The sequence below is a fragment of the Crocodylus siamensis genome, chromosome 7 (assembly GCF_052110815.1).
Source record: "Crocodylus siamensis isolate JL-2025a chromosome 7, ASM5211081v1, whole genome shotgun sequence".
NCBI classification, from domain to species: Eukaryota; Metazoa; Chordata; order Crocodylia; family Crocodylidae; genus Crocodylus; species Crocodylus siamensis.
This window is the reverse complement of record NC_143401.1, coordinates 56,480,517-56,500,704: the sequence shown is the minus strand read 5'-3', so window position 1 is coordinate 56,500,704 and position 20,188 is coordinate 56,480,517. Positions and strand designations below refer to the sequence as shown.

The following is a 20,188-nucleotide window of genomic DNA, read 5'->3' as shown; positions in this document are numbered from 1 at the left end:
TAAATGATGTCATTTACATTTTTGGTTTTTGTACTTCACTGTGGAGTGAAAATTGTAATAAAACGTGTGGCTCTCTTAGTTAATTTAAGGTTATGCTGAATTGAATGCTTGAACTTCTCTGTGTTCTCTGAGGATCTGGAGTCCAAAATCAACTTCAATAATTTGTTAGGTTTGATTACAGTTATACAGAAAGGACCTTTTTGTTGTATAATTTATACATACACGTGCACATTTGCTTCTTCTCCTCCTACCCTTGTTCCTCTGTTCTTTTTTTCATTAGCAGGCAAGCTACTAGGGCTTGGTTGCTCCTAAAGCAGAGAAGAGGTTGCTGATGTTTGCCAGGGTAAATGTTTATCTGTGAAGCTTGTTTCCTTTGTTACTCCTTCTTCAGAGAAATGGTTCCTTAGAAAGGGACCAATTTTTCTTCTGTCCTTTTTCAACAGCTCCATCATTAGCCAGTTATAAGTAGAAACTGGAAAGCATCCAAACTTGTCTGTATGAATCCCAGTGACCCTGTTTCACTATTCCTTCCTTGCAGTCAAAGTTTTGAGAGTAGCTGGAGCAGCATTCGTCTCCACAGCGGGGCTTAACTCACTCGCATGTTTTACCTGTTTTTCAGGTCTGCAGTTTCATTTCCCAGGTTTCCAATTTATCACTGTTTCCCCCAGTCCTCGAAGTCATGAAAAATGACAAAGGTTGAGGATATCAAGCTAGCTGGGAATCTTGGCCTACTTCCCAACCTAAAATCTGAGTCTTGATCACATGGTATTGCCAAAGTAAACAGGCTTCAGGAATTGTGAGACACAAATGTAATAAGTCCTTTGCAAAGAAAGATTTTTTTGATTATTTCTAAACATAGCTTTAAAAAAAGGATAAGCATGTTGGTGAAAGACAGGCTGTTTGCTAAGTACCATTTTGGCCACTGCTTTCTGTTTCCTTTCGACAACACTCAGGCAAAGTCTAGTGGAATGACAATAGACAACAAAGTCTGGCACTCAAGGAGCTTAAGAACCTTCTGATGTGTTCACAAAGTTTATTTCAAATTAAAAATGAAAGCAAACGGAAGAAAACACTATCACGTAGTCAGGCTCAAGTTTTGTTTTGTTTTTTATTCAATTAGCACCTTGTTGCACAGAAATTAAAGATTAAGGAAAATAAAATGAATAGAGGTCAAGATTATCCCTTCTGTGTCAGCTGAAAGCTAGATATGGGATGTCAGATGGGGGTGTGGGGAGGGGAGGCAGTGCAGAAGAAAGGAGTACTGACTTTTATGTGGTTTCTACCAGAACACAGAACTTCCCTTGGACATAAATACTTGGGCTGAAGAGGAAACAGACCAAGGTCATTGTGGAGTGGAGATAGGTGACAATGCATTATGAAAGTATCTGCATTCTCTTCTCAATACTACAATGCCTAAGCTAACATATGAAGATAGATGGAGCAATACATAGTAATTTTTTTGCATGCATGCATGATGGTCTGAAGTGGCAATACCAGTAAGATGCATCCTGGGACCTTGGGCCAGCTGGGGAGCAGGAGTGCCACAATGAGCATTGTCAATCTATGGCATGTTCTAGACCAAACCCTACAGGAGAAAACTCACATTCTGCATGAGGATTGCCCATGCAGGATTGAGAAAAAAGGAATTTTCCCAGGACATCTCAGGAGAAAACTGAACTCCTAAAGGACTATTTTACTTTGGTATTTCACCAGATGAAGGGGCAAATCATACTAGATAAAGTTCAGAATGGGCATGGTGGGAATGACTACTTTCCTACTGTTGATGTTGAGCTGGTGCCTGATTAGTTAGAAAAGTTAGACATTTATAAGTCAGCAGGACTGGATGAACTTCATTCAAGAGTGATGAAGGAGCTGGCTGAAATCATTGTGGGACCTCTGGCGAAACTCTTCCAAAACTTGTGGTGCTTGGGGGAGGTCCCTGAAGACTGGAAGAGGGCCAATGTTGTGCCGATCTTCAAGAAGGGGAAAGGACCTGGGCAACTATAAGTCAATTAGCCTAACTTCTATCCCAGGGAAAATCCTGGAAAAAAGCATCAAGGAGTCTATGTGTGATACGTTTGCAGAACGTGGGATTCTGAACAACAGCCAGCATGGCTTTGTTGCAGGCAGGTCTTGTCTTACCAATATCAACTCCTTCTACAACCAGGTAATTCACCACCTGGATAAGAGAGAGGAGGTCGACATTGTATACCAAGGCTTCCAAAAGGCCTTTGATTAGGTATCCCATGATGTTCTCATGGGAAAATTGGAGGATTGCAGGGCTTAACTGCTCTACCATTAGGTGGATAGGAAGCTGGCTGAGGGGTAGGACCCAGAGAGTTCGAATTAACGTGTACCTGTGTTGTCCTGGTGAGAAGTGGCCAGTGGTGTCCCTCAGGGGTCCATGTTTGGTCTAGTGTTTTTCAACATCTTTATCAATAATTTGGATGTGGGGCTGAAGAGCTCCCTGGCCAAGTTCGCAGACAACACCAAGTTATGTGGGAGTGTGGTCACACTTGAAGATAGGCTGCAGATACAGATAGACCTAGATAGGCTGACAAATTGGGCATACTGGAACCAGATGAAATTCAACGTTGAGAAGTGTAAAGTGCTCCATCTGGAGATGAACAACCCCCAACATACTTACAGGCTTGGTCGTGCCAAACTGATTAGCACCACAACTGAAAAGGATCTAGGGGTAATAATACACTGTAGTATTAACACAAGTCATCAGTGCAATGCTGTATCCAGCAGGGCAGACAATACTTTGGGATGCATCAACCGATGTACCTCAGACAAAACTAGGAAAGTGATTCTTCTGCTTTACTCAGCATTGGTGAGGCCACAACTGAAGTACTGCATCCAGTTCTGAGTGCCACACTTCAACAAGGATGTGGAAAAGCTTGAGGGAGTCCAGAGAAGAGCCACCCATAAGATTAGAGACTTGCAAAGCAAGCCATTTGAGGAAAGGCTGAGGGACTCTTTAGCCTGAAAAAGAGAGGGCTGAAAGGGAACTTGGTAGCAGCTTACTGCTATATCAGGGGAATACAACAAGGGCTCGGTGAGCAAGTATTCACCAAGGCACCCTGGGGAAAACCAGGAGTAATGGCCACAAAATCTTGGAAGACCATTTCAGGCTTAACATTAGAAAAAACTTCTTCACAGTCAGGGTGTCCAGACTGTGGAATAAGTTCACTCCAGAGGTGGTGCAAACACCTACCCTGGAAATCTTCTAAGAGGAGACTGGACGGTCACCTTGCTGGGGTCATCTGACCCCTGTTGTCTTTTCTGGCTAGTGCAGGGGGGCTGGACCCAATGATCTTGTGAGGTCCCTTCCAGCCCCTTAAAATCTATGAATCTTTCGCATTTCCTCTGCAGAAGGATTCAGTTAATGCTCTCCTATCCAGAGTGGCACTGATATCACTGATAATGCTGGTGAGTGACAAAGGACTAAATCCATGCAGAAAGAGTGCATTTTTGAGCCTTGAGGTAAGTTAGTGTAAGGGAGGCAAAGGACCCATTCTACTTTGACAACTAGATGGAGCAGGAATAATATTGAATCCACCAAACCAAGCATGAGTGCCAAAACTATGGAAATATGGGTTGCGTGAAAATCAAAAACTAAAATACTGGAGAGGACAGAGGGAAGTGAAATGGAAGTGTTAGAAGAACAATCCCGTGAACAAATCTGGAGCAGATTGTAGGTCAGAATTACAAAGAAGAGGGAACTTCTCTTTGAGTGTTTGGATTGTCGTGCTCAATAAGCAGTCATCAATGGCTTAATGTCTAGCACAAAGGAGGTATTAAGTGGGGTTTCCCAGGGGTCTGTTCTGGGTCTGGAATTGTTAAACATCTTCATTAATCATTTAGGTAATGGATACTGAGTGCATACTTGAGAAATTTGCAGATGACACCAAGTTGGGTAGAGATGAAGATAACCTGGAAGGTAGGGTTAGGATCCAGAATGACCTGGATAGACGGCAGAAATGGTCTGCAATCAATCAGATACGATTCAACAAGATCAAGTGCAAAATCTTTATCTTGGGTAAAGAATAATTGCATGGACAAATACAGACCAGGGAATGATTGGCTAGGCTGCAGTACTGCAGAGAACGGGGGTTACAGTAGATCATAAGTTGAATGTGAGCCACCAGTGTGCTCTTGTTGCCAAATAGGCCAATAGTATACTGGGTTAAATTAACAGTAGTGTCACTTGCAAATCAAGGGAAGTCATTCTTCCCCTCTTTTCAGCACCAGTAAGGTTTCACTTGCAGTCCTGTGTCCAGTTGTGGATCCTGCACTTCAAGAAAGATGTGGAAACCTTTGGAAAGAGTCTGGTGGAGAGCAGTAAAAATGATTAGAGGCCTGGAAACATGACTTATGAAGATAGGCTGAAAGAACTAGGGTTATTTCGTTTGGAGAAGAGAAGACTGAGGGTGATTTTATAATAGTTTTCAAATACCTGAAGGATGATTGTAGAGAGGATAGAGATGGGCTGTTTATTTTTTGTGATGTAAGGGACAATTAGGAACAATGGGTGCAAGCTGCAGCAGAGGTTGGAGATGAGGAGGAACTTTCTGACTATGAGGGTGGTCAAGCATTAGAAAAGGCTACCTAAAGAAGTTGTAGAATCTCCATCCCTAGAAATTTCCAGGAGCAGGCTGGGCAGAAACTTAGCTGGGATGGTTTAGTCAGGGATGCTCCTGGCTTGTTTAGGGGGCTGGAGTAGATGACCTTTTGACATCCTTTCCAACCCTACTTCTTATGATCTCAAGTGAAATCTTTAAATAGTTCTGATTTCTATCCATGGCCCTAATGTATCATCCAGCATGACAAGGAAAGCTGTTTTTGTATGATGGTATGTTCCATCCATTCTATGCCACACCATTATAAGGGGCATAGAATGGATGGGCAAGTGCCATATTAGGGGCAAGTGAAGTTGGTTGGTTACTGGATTAGGGAAATACCATTCAGAAGAGACCAGGGCTTTTAGGTCATTGTTCATAGATGAGACATCTAAGAAGTCAAGACATCCCAAGTAAGGAGGAAAGAAAAACACAAAAAATATTTTCAGTGTCACTTCACAGCCCATTTGAGTTTCTGCTTAGGAGGTAGATTAGTGAGACATGGGAGCATATTTGTGTGTGGTTTAAGGTCACGAAGAGTAGGTTGCTGCTGGTAAACCAGGTGAAAAATCTGGGTAAAAGGGGTGTTGCTTCTAGCCGTGTTGGTCTAAGGACATAGGCAGGCAGGGTTCTTTGGGTAGATGTGACATCATTTATTAGACTAACTAAATTGTTGGAAAAAAGTTCTTTGCAAGCTTTCAGGCACAAACAGCCTTTTTCAGGCAAGGGTGTTTGTGCCTGAATGCTTGCAAATAACTCTTTTCCAACTTTTTAGTTAGTCTAACAAAAGATGTTACATCTACCCAAAAAGCCTTGCCTGCCTAGGTAAATGGGGGAATTCAGAACTCTTCCAAGCATTTGGTGGTCCCCCTAGGGGAGAAAGGGAAGAAAATTGTCCAGCAATTCAAGAGCAGCTGCAGTCTCCTAATGATCTATCCAGTCAGAGCAACACATGTAGTTAATAAATGATGTACATACTCACAACCCCAATTAGAGGAAGACTTACTGTCCCCAGGAGGGATTTTCCTGTCATCGGCATATATTTCCTCCAAATCTCCCAGTAATAATTTGATTTCACATTTTCTGGATTAATGTTCCTGGTAGTCTGTGCTGGCTGGTCAATGCTGTGGAACTGTTTACTAAGCAAAAGGGCGAGCAGCATGACACCTTCAGTTTACTTTAAAAATGAAGGCCATAAAGTATGTTTGTGGTCTACTGCTGTTGCTAAAATGGAAAAGGTTAAGGATTTATTCTTACATGACCTAACTGGCATTTTCATACCTGACTAGCCTTGATGGCTAACAGGAAACAGAGATTTTGCACTTAGTAACATAGGAGCCGTAGTCCTGTTGAATATCAATGGGGCATAGAAGTGGAGTTTCATACTGCTGGTTGCTGGTTCAGTGTAGGGTCATCATTAATAAGCTCACGTGTTGAGAACATACTGTATTATATTTCTATCTGCAACAGGTACAGTACCTTGCATAAATGGTAGAGCAAGACAGAGGTGTTAAGGATCTCGGAGGAAAACTGCCAGATGTCTGAGACCTTTCACTAATGTTTGCAGAGTATACAACAGACTTGAAGCCTCAAACCAGAACCTCAAGGGTCAACTTTTCAGAAGTGAGAGTACATTTTTGCAAAACTGCCAGTGTTAGCAGGCAGCTCCTGGTTTCTCAGTATGCAATGGTGTGTGCATTTACATGCTGGGGATTGTGTACATACTGGAATGTGTGAGCTGCATATCAAGTGTGCACAAAAGTGCTTATGCCCCTTTGAAGAAATGTATCTTGAAACTTTGACTCCTATTTGTGCCAGGGGTCAGGAAAACTTTTGAAATTTGCTCGTATTCTGCCTCTGAGAAGCAATTAACTTAAACACTTAAACATGCTTTTTATTTTCTTCATCTCAGTAAAATTAGCCATTTCAGAATCCAATGCCTTTCTGATTCTTTTTAAAACAGCCTTGAAAATGATTTTTAAAAATCATTCATGCTAAAACTTAAATGCTGGACATAGCAAGTATGGTGGCCATGACACCTTGGTAGGGAGCTAGGCACCCGCCCCCCAATGCCCTCCTGGGGTGCATGCAGCAGCGCCCCTCCCTGTGCCTCCCAGATGGGCTGCAGCTCCATCCCACACCCCATCCCACCCTGGCTGGGCAGCATCTGCCCCAGCCCCACTCCTTCCCTCACTGTGGGGACCTTGATCTGTCCCATCACGCCCCTTCCCTCCCCCCTCCCCTTCCACCACAAGAGATTTACCAGCTGCATGCAGCTCTCCAATCTGCTGGACTGTGCTCCTCATTGCCTACATGTTGCACTGCAGCTATGTGAATGCATGGGGCATTTATCAGCCACATTATCAGCCATATCAGGCCAAGTACTGATACAGTCAATTGCTTTATATCTGTGCCAATCTGATATCAGACTGATGAATCGGTCCACCTCTACTTTTCATCCCATTGTTGCTTGTGTCTGTTCCAAGCAGTGTAACACCACCTAGTATGACTGTACTGCAGTTTCTGAGGCCAATATGCCGTTATATTGTATACTGATGAGACAAGATAGGATGACAGAGCTCCACAATATTATAGTTATTTGACCTATAAAGAGGTCCAAAAAAGGTGGTGAGCATAGCTTCTGGATAAACTGTTCCCCAGAAAAGGTGTTTTTTCTTATCCTACCTTCTTATTTTTTAACCACTTCTTTGAAATCTCAAGACGTGGATTGGTAATTCTCCTAAAACTTCAGAGCATTTCAGACACTTTTTGTTTTTTTGGCTGCAGTGTCCAGTTCCCTATTCTGATGAACTGTAAAATATTTAAAGGGGCTTCAAGAGGATGGGTGTGGGGACAGTCAACGAGTAAAAAAAAAAGTAAACCAAAACAAATGGGCACTGGTTTCTTTCAGATTCTTAAGAAATACTTTGCAATTTTACAAGAATGCGATGTGTATTATCAAGATTAAAGTGCCCTTGCCTAGTATATCACTGGAATTTTCTGGGGAGATTTTTCTTGCTCCATCCATCCCTTTAAGGACTTTGCCATAGCACAGATGAGTTTCTCTGCTCATAGTTAGCATGCTTTGTGTACTTGCTGCATGCTGTGGTTGCTGGGTGTCTGTCTGGAGGTTATGATGCTTTTTTTGCATGTTTGCCTGTTGCATCATGGACACTCATAGTTTCATAGTTGGTAGGATCGGAAAGGACCTGAGCAGATCATCAAGTCTGACCCCCTGCCATGGCAGGAAAAAGTACTGGGGTCAAACGACCCCAGCAAGGTTTGTCTAGCCTCCTCTTAAAGATCCCCAGGGTAGGAGCCAGCACCACTTCTCTTGGAAGCTGGTTCCAGATCCTAGCCGCTCTGACCGTGAAGTAGCACCTCCTGATGTCTAGCCTGAATCCACCCTCTGTCAGCTTGTGACTGTTATTTCTAGTCACTCCTGGTAGAGCTCGGGGGAACAGGGACTCCCCCAAGGCCTGCTGGTCCCCTCTGACTAGTTTGTAACAGGCCACTAGATCCCCCCTCAGCCTTCTCTTGTGGAGGCTGAACAGGTTCAGGTCCCTTAGCCTCTCCTCATAGGGCCTGCCCTGTTGCCCCTGATCATGCAAGTGGCCCTTCTCTGGACCCTCTCCATGTTGTCCACATCCCTCCTGAAGTACGGCGCCCAGAACTGGACGCAGTACTCCAGTTGTGGCCTGACCAGTGTCATATAGAGGGGGAGAATCACCTCCTTGGACCTGCTCGAGATGCATCTGTGGATGCATGACAAGGTACGGTTGGACTTCCTGACTGCATCCCCACACTGCTGGCCCATGTTCATCTTGGCATCAGTGATGACTCCAAGATCCTTTTCTGCCTCTGCACTGACAAGAGGGGAGTTCCCCAGCCTGTAGGTCTGCTGCTGGTTCTTCCTCCCCAGGTGCAGCACCTTGCACTTGTCAGTGTTGAAACCCATCCTGTTCTCATCCGCCACCCCCTGTAACTTGTCTAGGTCTGATTGCAGCTTATTCCTCCCATCTAGCATGCCCACATCCCCCCACATCTTAGTGTCATCAGCAAATTTGAACAGGGTGCTTTTTACCTCCTCATCCAAGTTACTCCCCTCTTGCTACCGTTGATGCAGCAGTAAATATTTTCTGTTTTAATTTATTCACAGCTCTGCACGTTTGGGAGATGAGGTCATGCTCATTCATGGAGAGGCTGCTGGCAGTTTCTCTTCAGTCCCTATGGGAGAAGCTTTCACTATGGCTACAAAGGCAGTAGGACCATGGACACCCCACTAAGCGCAGTGATGAGCTTGATACGATTGTCATCCTAACCGTCTGCAATGCAGACCTTAGAGGCAAACCAGTATCATATGGATTGCTCTATAACGTGTCAAATTGTCTTTCACATATCTTCACTCTGAGTGTGTGCACGAGTGTGTGCATGTGCACATCACATGTGGCTGAAAGCCATGTGAGAAGTTGCATTGATCATGCTTCTTTGGTCATCTCATCAGCACTTTGCTTATCCATCTTCTCTGAGACTGCAAGTAATTTTCCTACCTACTGAGCAGCTTTAAACACTCATTTTTGAAAGAACACAAAGCAGAACCACCAGGCAGTGATCCTACCCTCCCAAAATTTTATATTTCCTGCCAAAATCTCCCTAATCTGCAGCATGGATAGTACTCTGCCAGGGTACAATGGACAAGTGTGAAGTCCAACATCTTGTAATGTCTTAAATATATCTGTGGGGTCTTTATGCATTGAAAATGAGAGATTTAGAGCCCCCACTGGAACACAGCCCTTGCTTCCAGCTGTGGGTGGTCTCAAGATATTGGATCTTAAAATCATAATATTCTGGATAGAAAAGCTATTTCAGAGTAATTTGTAGAGATTTCTAAACTTTTATTAGTTATAGTTTCCCCTTTCCTATGAGGTCTGCACAGTGGGACTCCACTAATTGGGGCACATGTAGACAAAAATAGCACCAATTAAAACTTTTTAGAACTCACTCCAACAGTTCTAAAATAGGTCTTCTCTAACATGTAGCACATATTACCATGTGGTATGAAGGTTTTACTGGCACTTATTTGGGATTATCTGTACTGTGCCACTTGTTAGTAATTCAGACATCCCAAGCTCAGTCCAGGTTGCACCATCAGATGAGATCATTCATGAAGTCTGCAGAGACTACTGCATATGTGTGTGTATATATGATTCTCATAGAGGCATGTTTATTAGGGGTGTGTGAAATGGGCTATATTCAATTCAGATTCGGCCCAAATCAGGGGACAGTGATTCCATTCGTTGATTTGTATCACTGTTCCTATTTGATTCAGCCAAATCCAAATCTGAAGATTTGATGCTGATTCAGAGAATCAGTGATTCAGCCACAGACACAGTTTTAAATGTTTTTTCTATATATTTCCAGGTACCAGGCATGCTTGTGAACCCTGCAATGGTGGGGAGGATGGAGCATCACACAGGAGCATGGGGGACCCCCCCCCCGTGTGCTCAATGGCAGACCTGAAAGTACTTCTGGTCCACTGCCAATCACGTGGGGGACCCCCTGTACTCCTTCAGCTTGGCAATTGGCCGTGGGGGGACTCTGGGTGCCCCCCCCAGACCCAGGATGCACCAGTTGCTGAAGTGGGGGAAGTATCCCCTGCACACTTCACGGCAGACCCAGAAGTGGACTGGAAGTGCTTCTGGTACACTTTCAGGTCTGCCACCAAGTGTGCAGGGGACCCCACTGTGCTCCTGTTGGATGCTCCATCCACCCCACCATCTCAGTATTCACGAGCTGCCTGCTACCTTGAGGTATGTAGAAAAAACATTTAAAGCTGTGTCTATGTCTGAATCATTGAATCTCTCGGAATCTCTCTAAATTGATTTGGAGGGTTCTGATTTGATTTGGAGAGACTAAAGAGTCTCCAGATTTTATTCGGATTTGGAGATTCGACCACTGAATCAGGCCAAATCTCTGACAAATTGAGTCAGCAACCCAAACTTCGCACAGCAACCCAAACTTCGCACAGCCCTAATGTTTATTCACTCATGTAACTGGCTAGATATTAATTACAAAGGACAAACATAATAATGAGAACATGAGTGGTGGACAATGAGCAGGAACTGAATGGCTGTACTGTTTTGCCAACACATAAATGAGAATGAGACAGGGAGAGAAACTGAATTTGCTCTCTAGGATTTAGGTCTGCTTTTTCTTGCATATCCATTGTGACAGAATTATGGATTTGAAATGGATATGGTCAGTTCTCCACTTTTTTCTTCCCACCTGGAACATTGAATGGATGCTGTAATGCATTTCACCATGCTATGGAGTTGAGAGATATAGGATTTTCCTGCCTGCTACAGCCCTTTTATGTTGCTGTGGCTGTTTATGATTAGCTAGCATGGGGAGAATTTTTCTCTGATGCAGCCACTGCATTGGAGGGGATCGATGAGAGCCATGTCTACGTAATGATCCCTAGTAATCTCTCTGACGGCCGAGAGCTCCCAAATCAACAAAAACGCCAAAGCACACAAAGATAAAGACACAGACCCCATTTTTGTCATACAAAAGAAGAAACTCCACTGGACAGTGATTGGCGGTTTTGCATTGGCTCCTTGCATGAGAAAGGCTATTTCAAGGATCAGAGGAGAGTCTCAATAGTTTATGCATCTGTAGGAATTCCCACTTGCCATGGCCTGCAGAGTAGCTCATAGGCACCATAGGGGTGTGTGGGTGTGTAGATATGTATGTGGTGTTTAATGTAATCAGTCACACTAGGTTGCTTCAGGTTATAGTACAGTTTTCATGGGTCTCTTCAACATCCTGAGAGGTTGCAAAGCTGTCATAAAGCCATCTTTTGCTCCTGCTACTCTTGCACATGCTTCTTTCAGGCTGAGGATAGACTTTTAGCTATGATCTTCAGCTAGGGCTCTGCTGAGGGAAACTCTTCAGACAGGTGTGAGCATGCTGAAAGAAAGACTTCATGTGCAGACTTGAAAGAAATGAGGACATGGGACCATCAAAATGTCCCTCTACCAAATGATCTCTCTCAATATTGTACCTTACGATAATCCTTGGTGAGACTATACTCTTTGGGCACAGCCTGATTCTGAAACCATGACATGGATCTCAATTTGGTGGTAAAAAGATCCTACTCAGCTGACAGCTTTCAGACTGGTGATGCTGAAGAATGAAAGAAGGAGCTGCTTCTTCATAAACCCAGAGTTTGCACAGCAAATAGAAAAGTCTGCAAGGGATGTCACTTGCCAATATGATGACACAGGTTCAATCAAGAAACTGAGAGTTGCAAACCCATCCTAGTGGCATTGGAAGTAGAAGTCAAAGAAAAAAAGAGACAAACAAAATAAAGTTCAATGGAAGGGGTGCAGGGAAAAGGGGGAAAGCATAGCCTGAAGTCAATGACAAAAATAAATAAATAAAAGATTAAGACTAGAGTTGAAGAAAAGGGTCAATGCAGACTTAAAGAAAAGGCCAAGCTTAAAGTGAAAGAGAAGAATGGACATGCCAAATGGAAGTAAAAGAGAATGCCAAGCCCTGAGTCACTACAGAGGAAAAACAGAAGCCCAACAGGGAAGAAAAAAGCACAGTAAGTGGAGAGAGAGAACAGAATGAGAGGCTAGGTGATGTTAGTAAGCCCAGACAGTCAGATGGGTTTCCCTATCCACCAGTTGGGAGTTGTTGAATTTTTGAATATATCTAAATATTTCTGAAGCTAAAAAGAGGCAATATTTTCTTTAAGGTGCCAAAAAACTACATGTAGGTGTCTCTGCACCTGGATGTATTGCAGATTCTTGGGTATTTGTATCTTTTCTGGGTTATTAGCAATGAGGCATTTATTCCTGTTGGAAGAACATGTTCTTCTTTCTGGTGCTTTCTCTTGGGCCTCCAATATAAAAGTAAATAGTCAAATGAGGTATATAAGTTTATTAGCTGGTCATACTACAAAGAAATGTATGAGAATGCTATTTACGGAAGAAAAATATTAAACTCTCAGGATTCCTACAAATTCTTTCCTTCTGGAACCAACTGCATGCTTGGGATGAGTTAGACAAGCTTTGGAATACAAGACTTTTCTTTAGGTCTGACTTTGGATGGTATTTAAATTAATTCTTGACCAGTAAAGACTTTTTATACTTTTAATTTGGGAGGAGCTATCTGTTTGGTAATGACTCCAAGTTAGGAGGACTCTTGGATGAACTCTAAGGTTACAGTACATAAAGCAGTCACTCTCAACCAGAGTGCTGGTGCTTCCAGATGGACACCCATTTGTCAGAGCTGCTGGAGTGGGCGGCTGTGACTGCACAGGGGTGAGCACTCTGTGTTGTGGCCACAGTTGAATCAGACAATGGGTGGATCAAGGATTTTGAAAAGTAGGGGGGTGGGTGTTCAGAAGATGTGGTACTGGGTCATCACATATAACACAGTACTGTATGTATTTTGCCTCCAGTTAAAGAGAAACTAGAAGGTATACTAATATGCTAGGGGGCTAGCACTATATTATTCAGTTTAAGATCAGAGCAAAATCAAATATAACTATTGGAATGTGCACTGATTTGCTAGACTTTTTTTGTTAAGCTTAGACAAAGCACAACTAACTAGGCAAAAGAAGTCAAAAGATAATATGTCATTAGTCCCATAGTTAATGTAGTTAAATGCATGTCTCTTATTTGGACTCATAAAACAAAATCTAGCCTTCCTGAGCATCTTCACAAGGCCTCCAATACTGCACTGTTAGTCATTTCTGCACGGGAGTTTAATATTACCTTTGAGTTAAAGTTTTTTAATAGTCTGCAGGGCTGTGAAATCAAAGAGGGACGTTATCAGGAAGGGCTAACTGACAGCAAAATGGCAGAAGGGATAACTTTAATTTGAATGGTGGAACATCAAGATCATTAAAAAAGGAGAGAGGGCTGGTAACACCTGTGGACTGGAGAGAGATTAACAGGAATCGGGGACAATGAGCCATGAAAGCCAATGACTCTATCAGGGCTGGCTGAACAGAAATGTCACTCCTTCTCCTAGGGAGTGGGTTTTAAAGTTTGGGTGAAGCAGGAATCAAAGAGGGGAGGGGTACCACTGTATCCCCCTAGATCTACCCTTGAATTAGAGCCATGATAATTATTATCACTTTGTGGTGGTGCCCAAGTGTGGTGGCTTTCAGAGGTCATAAACTCACACAGAAGCAGGGCTGGATGGGACCTCCAAAGGTCATTTAGTCCACCCCCAGACTCAGGCAGGATCATCCCTATCTAAACCAACCCATACAAACCTTAATTTAGATGCTACATAAGACTACCGTCAACCCTGACACAACACAGACCTAACACCCTAACTTGCCACAGGTAAAGCAGGAGAAGCATGGCAGCCAATGTCCTGCTTCTAAGAAATGCTGTCAATATACGCTCAGGAGACCCCAAGTAGAAAGCCATGTTCCCTGCTAGAGAGGAAGGCAAAACCCCCACAGCCTGTACCAGTCTGATCATGGGATAAAATTCCTTCTTGACCCCAGACATGGTGATCAATCTGACCTGGAGCGGAGGGGCAAGATCCTCTAGTCTGCAATGTCAGGCTTTCGTCCTAGCAGGGGCACTGGCATGGCCCTGTTCATGTCCCCAGCCTTGGCTGTAGCCAATACCCAGTGCCTCTGAGGAAGGCTTAAAAACACCCTGACACATACAAAAGAGAGTGGTGGCGGCATGGAGGGGGCAACCAGCAAAGCCCAGAAAAACAGGAAATACCCGTAGTAGAACATAGACATAGTTATGCCTAGATCATCCCTGACCTGTGGCTGTCCAACCTCTTCCTCAACACCTCCAGTGATGGAGGGGCCACAGTGTCCCTAGGCAGTCTCTTCCCTGCCTCGCTGTTCTAAGTGACGTTTTTCCAGATATCCAATCAAACTTACTTTTCTGCAACTTCAAGGCATTGGTCTGTGTCCTCCTCTGCAGCAAGAGAGAAAACCTGCTTTCCCTCTTCTTTATGGCAGCCCTTCAAGTATTTGCAGACTGCTGTCATGTCCCCTCTGAAGTGCCTTTTCTGCCAGCTGAACATGCTCACTTCCTTCCACCTCTCCTCACGTGACTTGCCTTCTGAGCCCCTGATCATCTTTGTGGCCTGCCCCTGGACCCTCTCGGACATCTCCATGTCCTTAAAATAAAGAGCCCAGAGGCGCTGCTCCATGTGAGGCCTAACCAATGTGTAGCAGAGGCGCCTTCACCTCCCGCTTCTAGTGATGCCCCCCCAAAGCTGCCTTCGCGCTGGGGCCCTGGAGCCTGTGCTGTCCCGGGTCCCTCCCCTCCGCGCTGCCCTCCACCCACGCCTCACCCATGCTGCCCGTTTGATGCCCCCGGGCTGCAGCACTTGCATGGGCGCCTTGAGACCCCTTCTGGGTGCGGGCCTGATGATGGAGGGGCCGGGCCGGGCCGGGGAGCGCAGGTGGGCGCTGTGTTGTGCCCAGCGCGGTGCCGCGAGCCAGGGGCAAGGCCTGTGCCCTCCCCTCCCCCCCCCCGCGCGGCACCGGCACAGCGCGGCCCCCGACGGCCCCGGCTCCCCTCCCCCGCCCGTCCGCCCGCCGGCCGCGCCTCCCGCGCCCGCCCGCCGCCTGCATGGGGCTCGCCCAGCCCGCGCCCCGGCTCTGCGGCTCACAGGCGCAGGCGGCGTTGCCCGGCCCGGCGGAGCGGCTGCACGGAGCGGCGGGGAAGGGCTCGGCCAGCTCCCCGGCGCCCGCTCTCGCACGGACCCGCCAGCCCGCGCCGCCGCCGCCAAATGGGTTCGCTCCGCGTGATGCTGTCGTGCCTCTTCCCCCTCAACTGCTGGTTCGCGGCCGTGCGGGCGGCCAGGACGGAAGGTGGGTCCGGGCTCCGGCGGCCCCGGGGCGGGCGGGCAGGCAGGGAGAGAAAGGCGCTCGCTCCGGGGAACCGGCCCGGCGGGGGGAGCTGTCCGCACTGCCTGCGCCGCCGGCCGGCTCCCGCTCCCTGCCCCTGACTGCCTGCTTTCTCTTTCTCTATTTCTCCCTCTCTCTTTCCTTCCTTCTCTCTTTCTGTTTCTTTCTTTCTCTCTCTTTCTCCATTCTTTTCTTTCTCTTTTTCTCTCTCTGTCTCTTTATCTCTCGTTCCAATTTTTAGCATTTCAGTTATTTTTCCTAGAGGGAATTCAGCATTTTGTCCATGTAACTGGTAAGGGCAGACCCCCACCCCCTCAAACAAACCCAACAACTGTTTCCCGCCCCCCAGTACACACCTAGGGCGGATGGGGGGAGGGAGTGAAAATGAACATGCCTAATCATGAGGTGAAATCGGGGCACTGGGGGTGTGGTGCTGGTGCCAGCTTTCTGTGAAGCCTGCAAAGCAGTTCCTAGAGGACATTTCAGCGTCAGTGGGGAAGAGGGTGCCGTTGCTCCAAAACGTTTGTGTGCAGAGTTTGCTTTCAGTCCCTGTGGAGAGTCCAGGTTACTTTCTGGTGACCCGTTTTATTTTTGTCACGCTATGTTTACTTGCTGTGGGTGTGTGGTGTGTAAAATCTGTACTACAAGGTGCCAATTAAAAGCTGCACTTCTATATTTGAGTCAAAAATGTTAGAATCATTGTAGGCTGGTTATTGCTATTTGTCCTTGAGTTCAGTGGGTTATTTTTTGCCTTCCCTGATTTTGGTTTGTTTTTTTAGACTGTTAGGTATGTTTGTTTTGACAGGTGTATTTTTATATAATGGGCTGGCACTGGGCTGTGTTGGTTATGATAAGAAATTGCAGAAGGAGACATCTGTCCTATGTGGGTTCTCTTGCAAACCCTTTCTGAATTTATGATGCTGCAGCCAGAGTTTTGTTTATGAGAGTTTTTACTCATGGAGGAAATGATATATGGAAGCTAAACAATAAATAGTTTGCATGCTTGATCTTAGTTGGGCATTCAGGAGGCATGTCAGTATGAATTTATTCTGCTCAGTTGGACATGCCCATTTAGAAGTACAAAGCACACACACACAAAAAACTGGAGTTGTATCGGAGTAGAATAAAGTTTATTGGCTTGAACATGTTTATCTAATTGAGCAAGGAAATCTAGCAACTTGTTTTTTGAGATGAAATAGCTACCTGAGCCCTGGAGCATACACAAATGAGCCATGCAGTACCCAAAGGAAACACTTGTCTTGACACATTTACAGAGGGTTGCTCTTTGCTTTGAATGTATTGAAGTCTTTCTATCTGTATTTATTTCCACTAGAGCTCCTCCTGTCTGGAAAGCTAAGTGAATATGGTGTGATTGTGCCCTTCAGTGCAGATTGCAAAGGACGGTTCCTCTCGCACGTGGTGTCTGGCTCAGTGGCATCAGGGAGTGGTGAAGACTGCCATCCCTCCACCCCGCACTCAGCTCGGCACAGGGTGGCCCGCAGCACCCTGGATGAGCCGCTGCACCAAGGTGGAGCTGAAAATCACTTGCTTTATTTCAACGTCACTGTTTTTGGAAAGGAACTGCATCTCCGTGTGAAGCCCAACCATCGGCTGATACCACCTGGGGCCTCAGCCGAATGGCAAGAGGATTTCCAGGTGCTGTTCCGAAAGCCCCTGCAACAGGAGTGTGTCTTTACAGGGGATATCTCAGCCATGCCTGGTGGCTTGGTGGCCATCAGCAACTGCGATGGACTGGTAAGCAACAGGCAGTTCACCCTTCTGCAGAGCAAATGCTTTTTTTTTTCAGTATTTCACTTCTGCTGTCCATTTAGGATCACTTCTGCTTTTGATTTTGGTTCTGTATGGAAGAAGTTTGCATTGGACCTTCCAGTACCTCTTCAAGCTGAGGTATAGGAAGAGAGGGATGTAGCAAGGTTGACATGTGTTTTTTGTTGCTAAACTGAAGTCTTCCATCTAAAAGTAGAACTTGAAGATACTGGCTACATATTTTATAATGCCCTTCTCCTGTTCCTCAGATCCCCTCTGCTCCCAACATGCCCTCAGAGCTGAGCTCCTTGTGTTGCCAAAGATACACAGCCAGGTTTATAGTGGGAGGTTATTTCTAGCACAGAAAGAAACGTAAAAACTGAGGAAGCAGTCTTCTGTGTGTTAACCCATGTGGCCCTTCTTGGGTTGTTTTTCTCTTGGTAGATAGCTGTGCCTGCCTTTCCTAGAAACTTGCTCTCAACCCTTGGATGCTGCAAATTGGAATTTCTTGGCCACATCTATTTGTCCCATTTCATGTTGTTGTATCCTGTGTTTGGGTGCATCTTGCAGGTAGACAACCTATTACCAATTAAATATACTACCTGGTAATAGGTTGTCTACCTGCAACATGCAGCAGGTTATCATTCCCTGGCTTCTAACCAGAGATAAGCTTTTCCACGTGTGGCCTGCTGCATAAGCCAATTATTTCTTGGGGACAGGTTTTGCCTTGTGGATTTCTGTTTACCCTATGTCTCTTGCTTCCATTTCTCCTTGTCTATCTGTTTGTCCCCTCATCTTTGCTTTCTTGCATCAAAGGCATTTGTTCTAGCTAAGAAAGAAAGAAAGGATTTTCTCTAGAACCCTGCAGTCTCATTGAATTGGCAGAGGGGTCAACACTGGTATAAAGTGCTCTCTTTTTCCATCTTAAACCCTAAGCTAAGATGATTTGACTGATAGGCTTTTGTGATCTTTGACCTAGTCAGGATAGCTGCAGGTGATTTACTTATTCATATAATTTTAAAATCTTACTAAGCCAGTATAGGAACAGCACCTTACACTGATATAATAACATTCATTCCAAAGTATTTTACAAAATATGTAATAAATATAAATGTACAGTTATGTATTTAAATTAGATAAAATCACCTCACCCACAATTAAATTGTACCCACTTCTGGACTGGGGCATGCTTGCCATCGTCAGCAGGGCGTTCCATAGTTTAGTGATGCATAGCATATGAAAATGCACTTCCTGAGCTTTTTTCTAATAGTTTTTAACATTACACATTGTGGTCTCTGGCCCTTGAATTATGTGGAAAGATGAAAATGTAGAAGGCACCCCTACTACTTATTATTTTAGATACCGTATTTTTAGATACTTTTCTTTTCCCAAGCTAAGTACTGAGACACGTTTTCACCTTTTTTTACTCTGACCCTGCCATGTTTCCTGTGCCTTCCTTTTTCCAATTAAAAACTTGATGATGAGGGTGCGGTGGCTTCCAAAAATCCTGAGGATTGATAGTTGTCCATTTGTCCAAAGAATATGGGGACCTCTAATTCCTGTAAAATCCCTGAAATGACATTTAGCACCTTTTTAAAGATAGGTGTTACCAGTTTCTTTTCCTTTGCTAAAAATGTGAGCCATTTTTGAGGGCTCTGTTAATAGTTCAGTTTCTGTAAGACTTTAACTTTCTTGGAGTGACTGAGTGAACAACATTTGGTAAAGATGATTTACTGCCAAAGAATTTAATTGCTTAAATTGTTCTAGCACTTCTTTTTGCCCTTGGTGTCTAATTGATACCCAGGCAGGTTTCATAAGTTTGATCCACTTGAAGAATTTCTCATTACTTATTACATCTTTAGATAGCTGCCCTTCAAATTTCCTCTGAAGCTATTTAATCCTTTTTCTACATGCCAATATTTGTTTTGTTTGTTTTAAGCTTACAGTTTAGTTGGAATAAATTCTAGTATTTTTTCATTCAGCTGTATTATTTCCCTGGTTTTTTGGCTCTGTTTTTGGGGGCGGTGGTGTTGTTTTTTGTCCTTGGAGATGCTTATGTTTTCTAATTCTGGAAAAGTAAAACATATTTTGCTTCAGCCTCTGATGTTGTTCCCTTTATAGGATACCTTAAACTGATTTTTTTAAAGTATTATTTTGGGTCAAATTACATCTTGGAAACTGCATTAATGCATATCAATTTACATAGATGACATGAGCGCTAATGATTTTGGCCCTGCACACTGGCTTGAAGGCTTTAGAGAGTTTTCCTATGATTGCACTGGACAATGCCATTAGAACTGCACTATATCTTGAATAGAAGTAAATTTTAAGAGTGCCTGTTTTGGTGCACCTGTAATTTCTATCTGTGCCTCAAGTAGGGGGATGCTTTCCCAGAGGCTTTTGAAATAATTGACAGCTCAGTCTGTCAGCTCTTTTCTTCTGTCCTTGCTGAGAAGACTGTCCTTGCCCTGCAAGCAGTATGTGGATTTTAGACCCAAAGAGTTTTAGGCTTGACTGTGAGATGGGGGTGAGATGTCCTTGCCAGAGGTACAGTCCCAGCTTGCCAGACAGAATTCTGCTCCAGTGTGTCCTGGAGGCTGCTCTGATGTCTGAGCATCTGTTGTCTCAACCAGAAAGTTGAGAGAAGGTGTTAAATTAGTAATTAAAATGTTTTGTTTGGGAATTTTTAATTTTTTTTCCTGAGAAATGCACCACCTGTTAGGGCTCCTATACACATGCGTGGAGCGTGCTCTGCTGTGGTGGAAATCCAGCGTGTTGGAGCAGACCCAATTAATGGAGTCTGCTGGAGCACGGAAATTGATGTGCTTCGGCAACCTTCCATGTCATGTGTATCAGCATCCTGGTGTGTCTTTGCACTGAAAAAATGGAG

General features: G+C 44.6%; 1 protein-coding gene across 8 annotated transcripts in view; it reads left to right on the top strand.

The window, feature by feature from the left end:
- Positions 1-15,201: 15,201 nt before the first annotated feature.
- ADAMTS14 (ADAM metallopeptidase with thrombospondin type 1 motif 14) overlaps positions 15,202-20,188 on the top strand; it is a 212,197-nt gene continuing 207,210 nt past the window's right edge. For 7 of the 8 annotated variants that reach the window (XR_016443452.1, XR_016443454.1, XR_016443453.1 and 4 more), the window contains exons 1-2: positions 15,277-15,495; positions 16,865-17,286. Coding sequence is in view for 5 of the 8 variants with exons in the window: in XM_090057043.1 (XP_089913169.1) it covers positions 15,414-15,495; positions 16,865-17,286 (504 nt within the window). In the remaining 3 variants the exon portion in view is untranslated. Of the gene's footprint in view, positions 15,496-16,864; positions 17,287-20,188 lie in introns of all 8 variants that reach the window. The other variant, XM_090057045.1, reaches the window with a different exon arrangement.